The sequence below is a fragment of the Suillus clintonianus genome (genome assembly GCF_016758775.1).
Source record: "Suillus clintonianus strain FC179 chromosome Unknown DEU56scaffold_38, whole genome shotgun sequence".
In the NCBI taxonomy this organism is placed as follows: domain Eukaryota; kingdom Fungi; phylum Basidiomycota; class Agaricomycetes; order Boletales; family Suillaceae; genus Suillus; species Suillus clintonianus.
The window spans coordinates 1-14,229 of NW_024539262.1; the positions used below are offsets into that span (position 1 = coordinate 1).

A 14,229-nucleotide genomic window follows, 5' to 3' on the forward strand; every position below is an offset into this window, starting at 1 on the left:
GCCAGGAGGAGCGGGTGACAGGGCCTGAGCAGCGGGAGGGGCAGGCGATAGGGCCTGAGCAGCGGGTGGCAGGGGCTGAGCAACGGTGGTAGGGCTGAGCAACGGGTGGTAGGGGCCTGAACAGCAGGAGGGGTGGGTGGCAAGGCCTGAGCAGCGGAGCAATGGTGGGCAGAGTCTGGGCAGCGGGAGATACCAATGTCTGTGCATCTGTGGTGGAGAGGCAGCAGAGGGCCCAGGGCTCTCTAGTCCAGTGCTGTCGACGATGACTTGTATCAAATTGTGAGCGTCGTTTGCGGAAAGCGTCAGTGAGGCTAGAAGTTGCAATACAACATCTGGAAACCCACGAGTAAGCATTGAGGTGATCAATCGACTGAGAAAATATGTACCAAAGATGACATCATTGTTCGAAACACTGTGGGGACACCATCATTGGTAAAGGAGAACTATGAGTGACTCACCTGGCTAGACGACCACCCTTTATACACCTTGGATGATGCATTAGCGAAGTCAGTACATATGTAAAGTAGAAACAGCAAGAATGAGTGGAAGAGGCTCGATTACATAATAACCTGGCGGCGAATAGGCAGTGTGTTACCAATTCGCAATGTCATCCAAGTTAAAGGATTTCTGGCTGTTCGCACATGGACAGAGTATTGCCATTGCCAATTACACTGGCGTTCAGAGAAATAGGTAAGTCGAAGAACACCCTCAGCATTATTACTAAATTATAATTAATATCATATGTAGCTACACTGGGATTGGATTGTTGGGTGTACACCGTGACGACCTAGTCGATTTCGTGACCATGAATGGCACCTCTGCTTCATCATCTGCGCAGCCTTCGTCCTCACCCCCAGTTCAAGTCATACACTGCACACAGGAGGTTCGCAACACCTTACAAGCCTTAACGAAGAAACGGAAGAAGAAACCAGCGCTAAATTCGTACACACGGACCTCCACGCAGTCGGCCCAGCAAAGACAACATACCAACTACTATGTTCACAATGGCTCTATCAGCTACAAACGCTCCTACATCAAACCTCCCGAGAATGCACAATCATCCCGTGCGCGGGAACCTTCACCAAATGTCATGCCGGATCCTTTCGACGATTATGGTACATCAGATATCGATGTTGCACCTTCGTCAGATGACGTCCAACCTTACAAAAACCACGTACTGCAGGGGTAAGTGTAATGGTCAGATTGCCCTTTCAAACCACTCACGCAATCCAGGATCATCCATTACTCATGTGGTTAGATCATCGTTCTCTGTTCCTCGAGGAAATGTTGCGCCTTGAGGGCAGAGGGGGGCTCCGCGAAGCGCCTTGTTCTAGTTGTGGCAATGCTTGCCCTCAGTATCGATGCCAAGATTGCTTCGGAGTAGATCTCTGCTGTTCATCTTGCATCACGGTGGCTCATCAACGTCATCCGTTGCACAGGTTGCAGGTCAGTATGGTATTTCTATTTATATATAAGGTCTGACTGATCTACACAGAAATGGAACAGCAACTATTTCGAACGTGTGACCCTCAAGAGCCTCGGCCTCCGTATTCAATTGGGTCACGCGCTCAACGAGAAGTGCCCAAACCCCCGACGAGCTTTCAACGACGACTTCGTTGTCATCGATTCCTATGGCATCCACGAGGTGTTAGTAGATTTCTGTGCCTGTGCGAAGGGAGATTCTCATATACAGCAATTACTCCGTATGTCGTGGTTTCCTTCAACGACGGCCGACCCCAAAACCGCAGCAACCTTTCGCGTTCTGGATGAATTCCACTTGCTGTCTTTCGAGTCGAAGGTGTCCGCTTACGAATTTTATAGTGCTCTTATGTGGGGCACTGATAACACTGGCTTGACGCGCGTTAAGGTTCGTCATTGATTATTAGTACACGCACAGACTTATTTGGTTCTCAGGACCGATATGAATCTTTTATGAGAATGATCCACGAATGGCGGCATCTGCTGATGCTTAAACGTTTTGGGAGAGGGCATGACCCGAAAGGGGTGAAAGCCACGGGAGAGGGTGAGTGTGCGGTCTTGTGCCCAGCATGCCCGCACCCGGGTAAAAATTTGCCCGAGGACTGGGAGAATGTTCCCCTTGCAAAACGGTGAGCTAGAAGTACTGTCATTGGTCATTCACTAAACATTTGATTAGTTGGATATACGCGTTATTCATCGCTATCGATGCAAACTTTCGTCTCAAACGCAAAGTGGTGTCAACTAATACCGTGGACCCGGGATTAAGTCGCGGATGGGCGTACTTTGTAGAGGAGGATACATACAAGCAATTTCTCGAAGATAAAATGGACGTCCCCCAAGAGGTGAGGCCTTTCCTTTGCTATGCTGTTCCCTCGTTGATTCGTTTTAGAAATCTACGTGCTCCAGCCACAACGCGGTAAATATGGCTGATGCGAAGACTAATAGGGGGCTAGCTGCTACCGGGCTTGGCACGATCGACTGTGCCCGTCACAACATGAAGCGTCCGAATGCCGTTGGAGATTTGCAAAAGGGAGAGAAGTGAGTCTGCTCAATTGCTGACATTTGTATGCGCTGATAGGTGCTCGCCAATAGATACGTCAATATGGACTACCTCTTTTTTTCAACGCTCCGTCACAGCTCCTTACAAAATCTCAACATTTCGTACGACATTGCCTGTCAATGGCACAAGAAGCTCTGGCAACGTATGAAGGGGTTTCCGCTTTCAATGCACTTCAATTTCGTATCGAGGGCCGTCTCCTTCTTCGTCCCGAAATTCCATCTCCCTGCCCACATTGAGAAATGTCAAACGACATTCTCATTCAATTTCAAGCGTGGCGTTGGTCGAACCGATGGCGAAGCTCCGGAGCGCGGGTGGGCTAACATTAATCCCGTCGCATCCAGTACGAAGGAGATGGGGCCCGGCGCAAGGCGTGATACATTGGACGATTTCTTTGGCGATTCGAACTGGAAGAAAATTGTGGGCCTTGGTGCGTATCTCTGTTGTATCGTGATGCTAGTCTCATCTGCCTCACTAGGTACTACAATGCTACATAAAATGAAGGAGGCCTTACCTGAGCGCGCGAATCAGCAAGCTGCACTAAACAACTTGGAAGAAGGATTAAAGGATGAGTACGGGGATATTCTGAATCAATGGAGGTTGCAAGTAGAGGCATGGGAGGATGACCAGTCTCAGCCAAACCCTTTTGAGCGAAATGCAGATGGTTCGTTCACTTATTGGTCGAAGTGACGCCAAGTGCCTGATTTGTTATAATCACAGTCGTTACGCTGGCTTCGGTCCGGCTAGCACTCGCAAAGGAAGAAGAATCAGATCTTCAGAGTGGAGCGTCCCTCGCATTGCACGAGGACTGTTCTCTGAGTGTGTTGATTAGCTCAGGGCTGGAGCTTGAAGAACAACAGTGCGTTTTCTCTCATCCTTGCGTATGATGCCACTAAGCCTCTCCCAGGCGACGTTTGAGAGTCGACAAGAGCGGGTGTGGTATACACGTCACTGATAATCAACAAGGGAAGTTGCTTGAGCGGAGTAACACTTTGCAACGACGGATTGATGCCTGGTCAAAAATTCAAGAATTGTATATGCCCAACGTCGTTGCTATGCGTCTAGTGTTGCCGTGGGTCCGGCTTCTGTCCGGCTTTAGCTGTGGGCGGAGCTGTAATTAGCCAAGCTGTGTGATTAGTTATGGCTTACATAATTCATGGCCTGGCCCAGTTAATAAAGTGTGCTTACTGTCTCCGAGCCGGCTTCAAGCCAGCTGATTTAAAATTAGAATTTTATATTTTTATATTTTTAATTTTATGATTACACATTGATCAAAAATAGATTACATTTACAATTATCGAAGATCTAACTACTACCAACGCACGATCGATAATCACACGGGCGCTAATGGCCCCCCAAGACCAAGTATGTCATTATTTCGTTAATGTTTGATGAAAAACTCAACTAAAGCAGGAACTGTGCTGCGTTTCTCCCCCACGGCAGCTACACAAGCCATCCGTGACGAAGAAACGCTGCAAATTAAAGCAGCGAGGAGGTGAAAGAGGACGAGAGGGTTGGAGAACGAGGTGGCGGGGTTGGATGGTGAGGGTGTTTGGTCGCGAACGGCGGGAGTCGGCGGCGTTGGGTGGAGGCGTTTGAGAGATCGCGAAGGGCGTCGAAGGGTATGGGGGATAGGGGGATAGTTGCGGGTGGTAATGAAAGAAGCGGGTTCATCAGTTACATGTTCTACCTCGATCGTCGGTTGCACGCACCTTTAGCCGCTATGATACTCGTGCACACGAACACACACACATGCCGCCCGTCCTCCGGTCCTATAAGCCAATACCGCACCTGGGTTGTATATCACGTCAGCGCTAGAACACGAGTACGAATAAGCAAGTACGTACCCGCCCTAGAGTAGGTTAGCATATGCACCTCCGCTATACAAGTCCTCTGGGTATACATTCCACGACGGCGATGAGCTCGGAAGGTGCGCTAGGGATGTGTGGATGATGGGTACAGTAGGTGGTCGCGGGGAAGATGCTGCATATCCCTCCTTGTGGAACTGATTGGGAGGAGCCCATGAGCCAATACTGTGGTTCGACTCCTTGTCCCAGAGCTCGTTCTCCTGTAAACCAGATCAGTAATATATTTACAAAGGGACCTAAAACCACGCACGTAATCATTCCATGACTTGAGAGGAATCGCGCGAGGATCGAACTTGCCTTCGTCCTAAAGAAACTTCATCAGTATCAATCAAAATAACGGGGACCACAAAACACCTACATGAACGATCATCTTCTTGCCAGATTCACCCAACACGACACGGGTGGCACCCCAGGAGAAGTCATCCATACGCCAGAACGAATAGAGCGGGAGCATGAGAGAGAAGATCAGGATGGCCAGTAGTAAGGTATCGATCTTCTCCGAGGTGCAGCAAGTTCTTCATGTGCAGGGTATCGACGCGGTTCTGCAAATAGTCCTGGATCATCTGGTTGGATATCAAAAGGGGCTTGTGGGTATTGGCAGTCCGCAAACGATATAGGGTGAAACAACCAGGTAAACAGGTAACAGATCCGAACAGACTCTCGAAAGCCTTGGCCATGTGATGCGAGATGAAATATTCGTAGACCTAGACATCCATTAGAATTTCCGACAACTTTATAGGTCTAAAGACTTGCCTGCATCATTGTGATAATCGACTGCTTCGCGTTCGCTAGTTCAGTCTCACCGCAAACCCCAAGCACCTTCTTGTCATGAATGCACCTACAGAAAAACAAACATCAACCTGGAATTCCCGGAATAACGAACATTGACTTACGCAGAGATCAACCGGTGGACAGAATAAGGCTCCACTGTTGTATCAGCATCGACCGTAAACAAATACTCGAAGAACGTCAGGGTTGACACCAATCACATTCTTGATCTGGTGGTACATCTCCAGTTCGAGCGGGTTCATGGGCGTACTGAAGTGAACCTGCACATCAAGGTTAAACGACAACCCCACAATTCCACGAAAAAGATGCTTACCTTGTTCAAGAAATGCATGATCACCATCTGATAATCACGCTTGCCACGGTTACCCGGCCGTGAACGTTCAGAAATAGCCAGAGTTGGCCATGGTACTGATCTCTGCAGGCGTGTAACCCATGTATCCGACGCGGTTGCTCCATCGCATAATGGTCATACTCTCAAAGTACCAATCTGGACGGGAATCATTGGTGAAAGCGCGGAAGTCGTGATACGAAGCATTGGGATCGGTGTCGTTGGCAGAGCTGAGAGTCACATAAGGGCTGACGGAGCCACTCACGCCATTACACAACGCAGAGACCTAAAAGCAGGTAAGAAAGAACCAAACTGTCCATATGAATCCCACTAACCTGAACGGGGAAGATCTTGTCTGATGAAGTACCGCCATACGTCTGAAGGATTGTCTTGACAGGCACGATGCTAACAACGCGCTGATGAGTCGCCGCAACGGTCGTAAGATCAAACACCTCTCCCCGAACCGACGTATACACATTGTTCGGCGAAGCGGTATACGAATGTGACGCCAATTCCGAGGTGCTGAAAACATGCTCCGTGGGACAGATCACCAAGCCCAGGAAGACGATGACGAAGAAGGAACGACGTGCCGGCAGAGACAGGAAGGTGGTAAGAGAAGGCGACAATGTTAGTCAACGGTCCAGGGGGGGCAGAGGTTTGTATGGCGGCAGAGGCAGGAAGGTGGTAGGAGAAGGCGGCAATGTTAGTCAACGGTCCAGGGGGGGCAGCCTGATAGAAACGAGCTCTGAGAGGACCAAAACCACCTAAATACACGGTCAGTGGCATCTGAGTTCGTGTCTTTGGGTCTTCATAGAAGAAGTGCGACACGGTCATTTCGAGTATATTGTTCATCGGTCAGTAAACTGGCGCCGAGAAAGGGCGATCCTCGAGCTCAACATATGTCAAGGATCTTACCCAGTAGTGGACTGAAGAATATCCGGATTGCCTAGACGAGGAGACTGTCAGATAACAACTGAAATTCAATATGCAAACACAATGCAAGAAGAATCATAAGGTGCGTGAGGGTAAACAAAACGTGAAAAACAAAAATGAAAGATCAAGGACATGTCAGATATCATAAATGACAACCTCGTCGTCGATGTCATCGCACTCTTGCTCTGCGATGGCTTTGAGGACAGCGTCATATGCGCTGCTGTCATCTGTAGGTCCACTTGAAACAGGCCCCAAAAGCTCATCGAAGCTATTGTCAGATACCACCCCAGTTTCCATGGCCCATTGCGATGCCGCCCAACCTTTGGTGAAGTTAAGTCGCTCCTTTTTTAAGGAGAACTTGACCATCTGTAGAGCTTCCATGAGGATCGGGCTGATACAGTTACGCCTCTTTGTGTACGTTTCGCTGCTCGACGAGAACACTCGCTCACAGGGAACAGCAGATGCCTGGACTGGGAGGTAGTCCATAGCAACGGCATAAACCGTTGGGAACATCCCCTCAGACATCTGGTCAAAATCTCGTGGTCAACAACAAAATACGTCACTTGATGGAGACGACTCTCACCTGCCAGAAGGAGAGTATATTTGTTCCCCTGGGGCTGATGTTAGCTGTGGTATAAGCCGCAAACTCCTGATCGATTGTCTGGACGATATCGTCGCCAACTGGCGGTGCATCCCCCTCACGAAGTCCGTAGACACGGGAGCCTAGCGTGCGTGATTGTAGTTTTGGGGGTGGTTGGATTGGAGCCGGTGTATTGGAGGTCCGCTGTGCTCTTTTGATATGCATCTAAAGGACATATGAGCGCATGCTGTTGCTAGCTAGATAGAGATAGACGTACTAGTTTGAAAATGAATTCCTTTGCTGACTTTACCCGGTCCTCATCCCAATGATCCGTAGCCCATGACATTCGGCAGGTTGGATCGACAACTATAAACCGATCATAAGACATCAAATTTTATAAAAATGTGAGGGACTCACACATCGCAACGGCATATGCATTTGTGCAGGACATCCTGTCGTCATACTTCTCCGCCCAAGTCAAACCAATGTTGATGAGCGGTGCACAGTGCGGGGCGCTATTGGCCACCTGCTTCCAATCCTCAAGTAACCTTTCAAACGCTGGAACCGCACGACCCAACATGGGAGTGCTCTCGCTCGACATGGATTGCTGAGCTCTGTGGGGGGGCTGAAATTACAAGGTTAAATACAACATAGGTTACGAAGATGTCGATACTGACCTCCAGAATGACTTCGAAGTCCTGTAGGAAATGCCATTCTATTGGGCTCAACTTTTTGTCGTATATAGAACGTTGGTTGGGAGACTCGAAGAACATATCAACCGCCTGAGCAATGGTTAGCCCACGACAAATATTCAGTGAGATGAGACCTCACCTGACGTAGATTGCGTAGACGATTGAGCATGACATAAACTGAATCCCAGCGGGTTGGCTCATCGAGCAAAAGCTCGACTGTAGGGAGCTTTATAGGCTCGCCTGTATCTCCCCGGAACCAATCCTTTTCATTACCTATCACGATGGTATCCCTAAAATTCGAACGTCGTTGGTTTGATGCACGGATGGAGCGAACAAGATTTCTGGCCCGTTCGAGAGCTTTACCGGTGATGGCGCCGACATACTCATTCTTGACGACGATTTGACCACACACATTCCAGGTATTCTCCACGGATGAGAAATCCGCTGTCGCATAGTCGTCAACAATATGTTTTACACATATGTTGATCACGTGCGGAAAGCAAGGAATTCGGTTTTCGATTGGATCATATGTGATCTCGCGTTCTTCGAGTAGGTTTGAAAGTTCCTTCATGCATGTTTGATTATTCGCCGCGTTGTCCAAAGTAAAGTGTCCAGGCTAAACGAAGTCAGAGCACATCATACGGTACAGCTGAACACTCACATCCTTTGCAACGTCAGCGCGATCGAGGAGATTCAGTATTACTGAACCGAGAGATTTGCCGGTATGACTTCCTGGAACGTGATGAAATGCGATTAATGCTGCCTTCAGGACGAGCACCGACGTCTGCTCTTCCTTGGCAATCCAATGAGCCGTGAGAGCCAAGAAGGGGCGGAGCTTCTGATCAGACCAGAGGTCAGATGTAAAGGATATTTTTCCTTGCGCCCTCTGTAAGAATACATAAGACGTATGGCGGGATTCTCGATAACTAGACACTCACGGCAAGATCACCTTTCAACACCTGGAAATATTCTTGCCACGCTACAATTATGAGCTCACGAAGTTTTGTGCGGTGGAGAATGTCTGAATCGGTCAAATCCTCCCGCAAAAAACGTATCAGGCGTCGAAATTCTAGACATTCTATAACGTTCATCGCCTGCAGAAATTGAATTAGCAAGGGCACGTAGAAAGTAAATATCAACTTGCTTGATCATCCGCAACGATGAATTTCACCAATTGACGGTGCATCTCGTCAATGCTGAAATCGGGGATAAAATCGTCTGGAGATAAGGTGGTTCCAGGTGGAAAATTGCCGTGTCCCTGATTAGGGATGGTACCGAGCGACTCAATGTGATACGCAGGGTCCCGGAGCCTCTCACGGATAGCTGCCAAAGTCCATCCTTCAGCGAGTCGGTCATTGAGTGGTTGTATGAAGATAGGCCAGCGTAGGCGCTCCGCCTCTTGCAGGAAAACGTCAGAGTGGTGGTAGAAAGCGTGAGTACGACGGGCAGAAGTGCTGGTTGAGTGCTTATACGACATAACCAGGTGTGAAGGGTCCTCCACCCGCAAACCCCTGGACAAGGCCGTTAGAAAGAACGAAATAATTGCAGACGCAAAACTCACTCGCAGATTCGGCAGATCCTGCGTTTAGTAGCTGGATCTTCCCTAAAGAAGAAATTGACATCAGCACTGGTTTTTGGCTGCGCTCCTCGGACACCCGTAGCCAAGGGATCAACTTGGGTGGAGTAGATAGTACTGGTAAGTGTCTGCAGAGGGCTGGGAACTGGAGGAGCCCTAACGTTGGGTGCAGGCAAGTCATCTTCTTCATCCCCAGAGACATTGGGGATGTCAATGTATTCTCCATCATCTGGCGTGCGACCAGTGCCAGCACGAACTGGGCTATTATTGCGGAACCTCAAAGGCAGTTGACGTTGCCTTTGGGGGTGTTGAAGCATAGTTACGTTCAACGCAACAGCGGCAGCGATGGGCGCAACATTGGCAGCGATGGGGGGCGTAACATTGGCAGCGATGGGGGGCGCAACATTGGCAGCGATGGGCACGATAGTGGCAGCGATGGGGGTAACGATGGGGGTAGCGTCAATGGGAGCAGCGGCAGTATGAGTAGGCACATTGGTAACTCGAGACTTCTGCCCTCGTCGACGAGGAGGCATGTTTGAGTGAGAGTAAAGATTCAAAGACACAGTCTTTATGTATCTTCGTCAAGGGAAACAGCGGGGAAATGCCAGTGCCGAGTCAACCAATGACAAGTCCAACGTGTACGCACAAGGGAAGGTCTGGACAACATTATTAATTGTGATGACACCAGGGGACAACTGAACGTATGGCCAGCGTACGTACTGGAAGATCTTGTTCATTCAAGTGGTCCTGGGCAGCACAATATATGTGTGGGGTTTCCCCAATGCCCACTACCTTGCCCAATGAGAGGGATACTGATACCATAAGATGTGCGTTCAGATGTACCCTAGATCTTGCAATCAGTTGGTTATATCGAGCACAGTAAGGCTTACCTACATCCTCAGAGTCAATCGGCTGTCCAGAAGCCAGATTGCAATATAGATATAGAAAGGGCATCCAGCGAAAGGGACATCTCATGTTTGCAAATGGTTTGCGATGGTTGTCAGGGACCCAGGGTGCATGGTTTGACGATCACTGAACACGTGTTTCAAATATCAACCACTGGGTCAAGGTCGAGCAAGTTAATGCTTACCTTCATTCCAGGAGTCGATGGCTGATTGATTGTGCATTTAATTGCGATGTGGAAAGGCATTGGGGTGTTAGTGGAAAATCCCCCCTGCGTCATCCAGAAGGTTGGTCATGATGGTGATATGATTCAATAAGGCGAGGCTGGTGGATGTTGGGACTCAGGCTTCAGGAGTAAGGTACAGGTATCCAGGACAAGTTTGTTTCTGTAGCAGGCCGACCGATTTGCAGAAAAACAGCACTTGCAAGTTGCAAGGACGATGGGCAAGGAGATGGTAGGGTGAGAAAAAGATAAGAAGCTGCGTGACTCAGCGTGGAGTCGGCCCTCGGGGGTCAGGAATCAGGCCTAGCCGCAGTAGGATTCAAGAATCAAGATTTGAAACCTATGAGAAACACATTGTAGACTTGTACACTGTACAGTTATGTAGAAATAGAAAGACATATTCAACAGCGTGATCTAGCAACTAATGGTTTTTTCCGCAGTGCAGTTGGGTGCATGGGAGAGGCATTACGTTGGTGTAAACTTCGAAATTACATTAGCTTCAGATTGTGAATGGGAAAATGAGACAGAATACTCACACACGAGTAGATCTGCGAAGTGGTGTTGCATCCGGCAGACATGGGGCCGCCTCGACCATCCAGCGTTCATTGGAGATTGGAGGGTGATGTGTGGTGTGATTATCAGGCATGCTGAAATCCAGCGAGCATGTAGATGGCGCAGCCAAGGTGTCTTGAAGACCACAAAGCAATGAACGGAGATGCTCATAGTCGGGGTCTTCCGAGAACGCAAGAGAGCGCGTGTAGATGAGAACACTTGCAAATTCGACGGGAATTCCACTGCATAAGACTTCAATGGTGGTGTTGACCTTGCGCTCGAGTATGGAAGAGCTGGAGAGTTTCTCGTGGTCACTGATTAACCATGGAAGGGAGCCGCGTAACAGATAGATCAACATGTATGTAAGCGATTCAAGGTCGTCACGACGACCCAGGTCAACTCCTAAGTGGTTGTTGATTGAAGCGAAGGCAGGAGTGCCGGTGAGACGTTGATTCTGACGAAAGGGAATATGGACTCTGGTTGCAGTGTCCCAGTATTCCTTCGCGATACCGAAATCGATTATAAATGCAGTGTGCTTCAAATGTCCAAGGCCCATCAAGACATTCTGCGGTTTGATATCGCAGTGAACATAATTGTTTGAGTGGATGTACTCAAGATGTGAGAGCTGGAAAACGGGTTAGCCTATCTGCAACAACCCAGCACGAACCGACTGACCAGTTGGATTCCTAGATTGACAACAGTATGAAGGCTAAATTTTCGATCATGTGCGAGGAAAAGATCATGCAGTGATGGCCCAAGGAGGCCGAGAACCAAAGCATGATATGTTGATTCTCGACCGAACCAGAGAGCGCGGGGTATCCCAACTCCACCTTCAAGTCGTTTCAGAATGGCGTATTCGCGTTGTACAGAAGATGGCTGGGCTGTGATGGATTCGAGTTTTACGGCAACTGCATCATCTTTGATGATATTCCGAGCGTGGTACACAACAGCTAAGTAGGGTCCATAGTATGTTAATTTTTATAATTATAGTCAGCTTGTGAACAACACACCGTATGAACCAGATCCCAAAACATCTCCGAGTCTGAATCTACCGTCAACTCGTATCGGGACCTTATGGTTCATGGTGGGTATACTATGAGATAATTTGAGCCTTGAGGCCTCGAGGAGCAACAGTCGAACTAACTGGGTATGAGACTTCGACAAAGACGTGATTTCGTATTTATAAATCAGCTTGAGCTGGCCTCAAGCCAGCTCGAGCCGCTGTTGATTATTTTTGGCTCACAGTTGGTTCGTGGGACTCCAAACGGCTAATGAACCAGACCAAACTATATATAAGTAGCTTGGCTCACTAGGATAGCCAAAATACTTGCAAACCGATGAACGCCAAGCCGGAGCGGGCCGTAGCCGAGCTGCGGTTGTACTAGTCACAAGCACGAGCACCGTGTATCTCATAGTAAGTCTGTTCATATGTTTCAATGGCAATACTAACTTCAACCTGGTACTATAGACTGTCCAGCGTGTTGCTGACTCCTATCGAAGCTTCATCGGCTCAGCAGCCATTGCAATTGTCATTGCATACCTCGAGTCCCAGGACACACTCAAGCACTCCGATGATAATCGTGTCCAATTCGCTACTTACGCGCTGGACAAGCTTCGCTTCTTGTACAAGAAGGCAAACGGTGATGATAAATCTGTACGTGCTTCTCACTATCTCTATTCATTGCCTCTGTTATTGTCGCTGTGCCACTAGTACTAACATGCAATACAGAAGTTCCGCGGCCTTTATCAAGGTGCCTTCGTGGTGCAAACATTTGGCGCCCACTTCACTGCTATCAACGGCGCTCGCAAGATACATGGACTACTAGACAAGCCGGAAGAAGACTTGAATCCTGCTGGGGGTCTAGCACTGTCATGTGCTGTGGTAATATATTTTTATTTTATTTTCTAATCACACCTCGCTGATCACTCATTGCTACTACTAGGTTGAACGAGCATTGACGCTTATCGCTACTCGTACCATAACCATCGAAATGGTTCTCGCTGCCAAGGGCAAATCTATACCCTTGCCGAAGACACTCAATCACTCAACCGGCAAAGTCTCCAATCGCCAAACGGGCTTCAATGACGTCACCTGGGGTTCTTCCACGCGCTCATATGTGAAGTCGATCGTGAAAAGCCTCCGAGAGGAGAAGTTCCAAGCCATCATCACTTCTGCGAAGGAATTTTCCAAGAAGAGCCATCGTTCTGGCAATGATAGAGCCGTCGATGACGCTGTGGATGATGAAGACTTTGACGAACGCGCCCAGCTCGTGGACATCTCGGAGTCCGAGTCTGGGTCCGAAGACTCGGATGGCTCTGACGTGGAGTAGTAACATTTGTTCTTGTCATTCTGCCGGTGGTTTGCTTGCCAGCGCTGTATTCACTTACTGACCTGATTCAACTCTGGCAGTTCTTATGATCACACTTATTTCCTTCGCTTGGCCGTCTTCATTCGCATTTTGTCTTAGTCACCACTTGAATTGATGCTTTTCCTGACCGCTTTGTCTTGATCATGATCTTAATGGTATACATCCGACTTGAACAGTTTTGTGAGTGCTTGAATTGTTCACTTACCTATCAACTGTGTAGAACTTGGGAGTCTTAACTTGAAAGATATGCTTGGATGTTTTTTGCATGGTATGAATACACATGATTCTCACCGCTTTATTGTCTGAATTCTACACTTACCGTTGATTTTGTAACCTTGGGAGCCTTAAAGACAAAATATAAATATATACTTGGACCTATGTGGCTGCTTAGAGCTGAATCCCTCTACTTCTGGTCTGCTTATTTTGATTTAGCTTACAATGTGTCTTTGAGAGAATCTGACATGATGAGTCACACTTGATGTCATTGCTTAACTGTGTACTTATGTCAAGCGCTGATAAGTGTAACAATAAGTCATATTCATCGGAAGACCCTACTTGTTTTAAGCAATGACGTACTTAGCAGAATTCTACTGAATCTTACTTAGAATCACCTTCAAGTCACCATAAGTGTTGTTAAGAAAAATTCCCTTTTTCCTGATGCCCTGGTCTGCGTAGGTCAAGTTAAGGAATACATGCGATAGATAGAGGGTTTAAATAGGGTAAGCGATGAATGTTCAAGTGGAGCTTGTAAATGAAGAGCCAATCAGAAAAGAGAAAGAGAATCGTACGATAGAATATGATAGAAGGTGATGGAAATGAATAGAATATAGGAGAAAAGAGTAGAACCGTAACAGTGGATATCTGTGAAGCATTAGGTGTC

General features: G+C 48.1%; 3 protein-coding genes across 3 annotated transcripts; 2 read left to right on the top strand and 1 right to left on the bottom strand.

Moving 5' to 3' along the window:
- Positions 1-1,248: 1,248 nt before the first annotated feature.
- Positions 1,249-3,657, top strand: DEU56DRAFT_737271 (uncharacterized protein; the record flags this gene model as incomplete). Its single annotated transcript, XM_041348575.1, has 9 exons — positions 1,249-1,446; positions 1,496-1,867; positions 1,915-2,108; positions 2,156-2,321; positions 2,369-2,517; positions 2,572-2,966; positions 3,015-3,200; positions 3,257-3,395; positions 3,444-3,657. 9 exons carry the CDS (start codon positions 1,249-1,251, stop codon positions 3,655-3,657), a joined length of 2,013 nt encoding a protein of 670 aa, XP_041208128.1.
- Positions 3,658-10,960: 7,303 nt separating this feature from the next.
- On the bottom strand, positions 10,961-12,063 carry DEU56DRAFT_980889 (casein kinase I; the record flags this gene model as incomplete). Its single annotated transcript, XM_041359804.1, has 3 exons — positions 10,961-11,605; positions 11,656-11,930; positions 11,991-12,063. 3 exons carry the CDS (start codon positions 12,061-12,063, stop codon positions 10,961-10,963), a joined length of 993 nt encoding a protein of 330 aa, XP_041208129.1.
- A 254-nt stretch (positions 12,064-12,317) lies between these two features.
- On the top strand, positions 12,318-13,310 carry DEU56DRAFT_756302 (uncharacterized protein; the record flags this gene model as incomplete). Its single annotated transcript, XM_041350002.1, has 4 exons — positions 12,318-12,341; positions 12,449-12,634; positions 12,710-12,862; positions 12,924-13,310. The coding sequence occupies 4 exons, from the start codon at positions 12,318-12,320 to the stop codon at positions 13,308-13,310; spliced, it is 750 nt and encodes a 249-aa protein (XP_041208130.1).
- Positions 13,311-14,229: the final 919 nt, after the last annotated feature.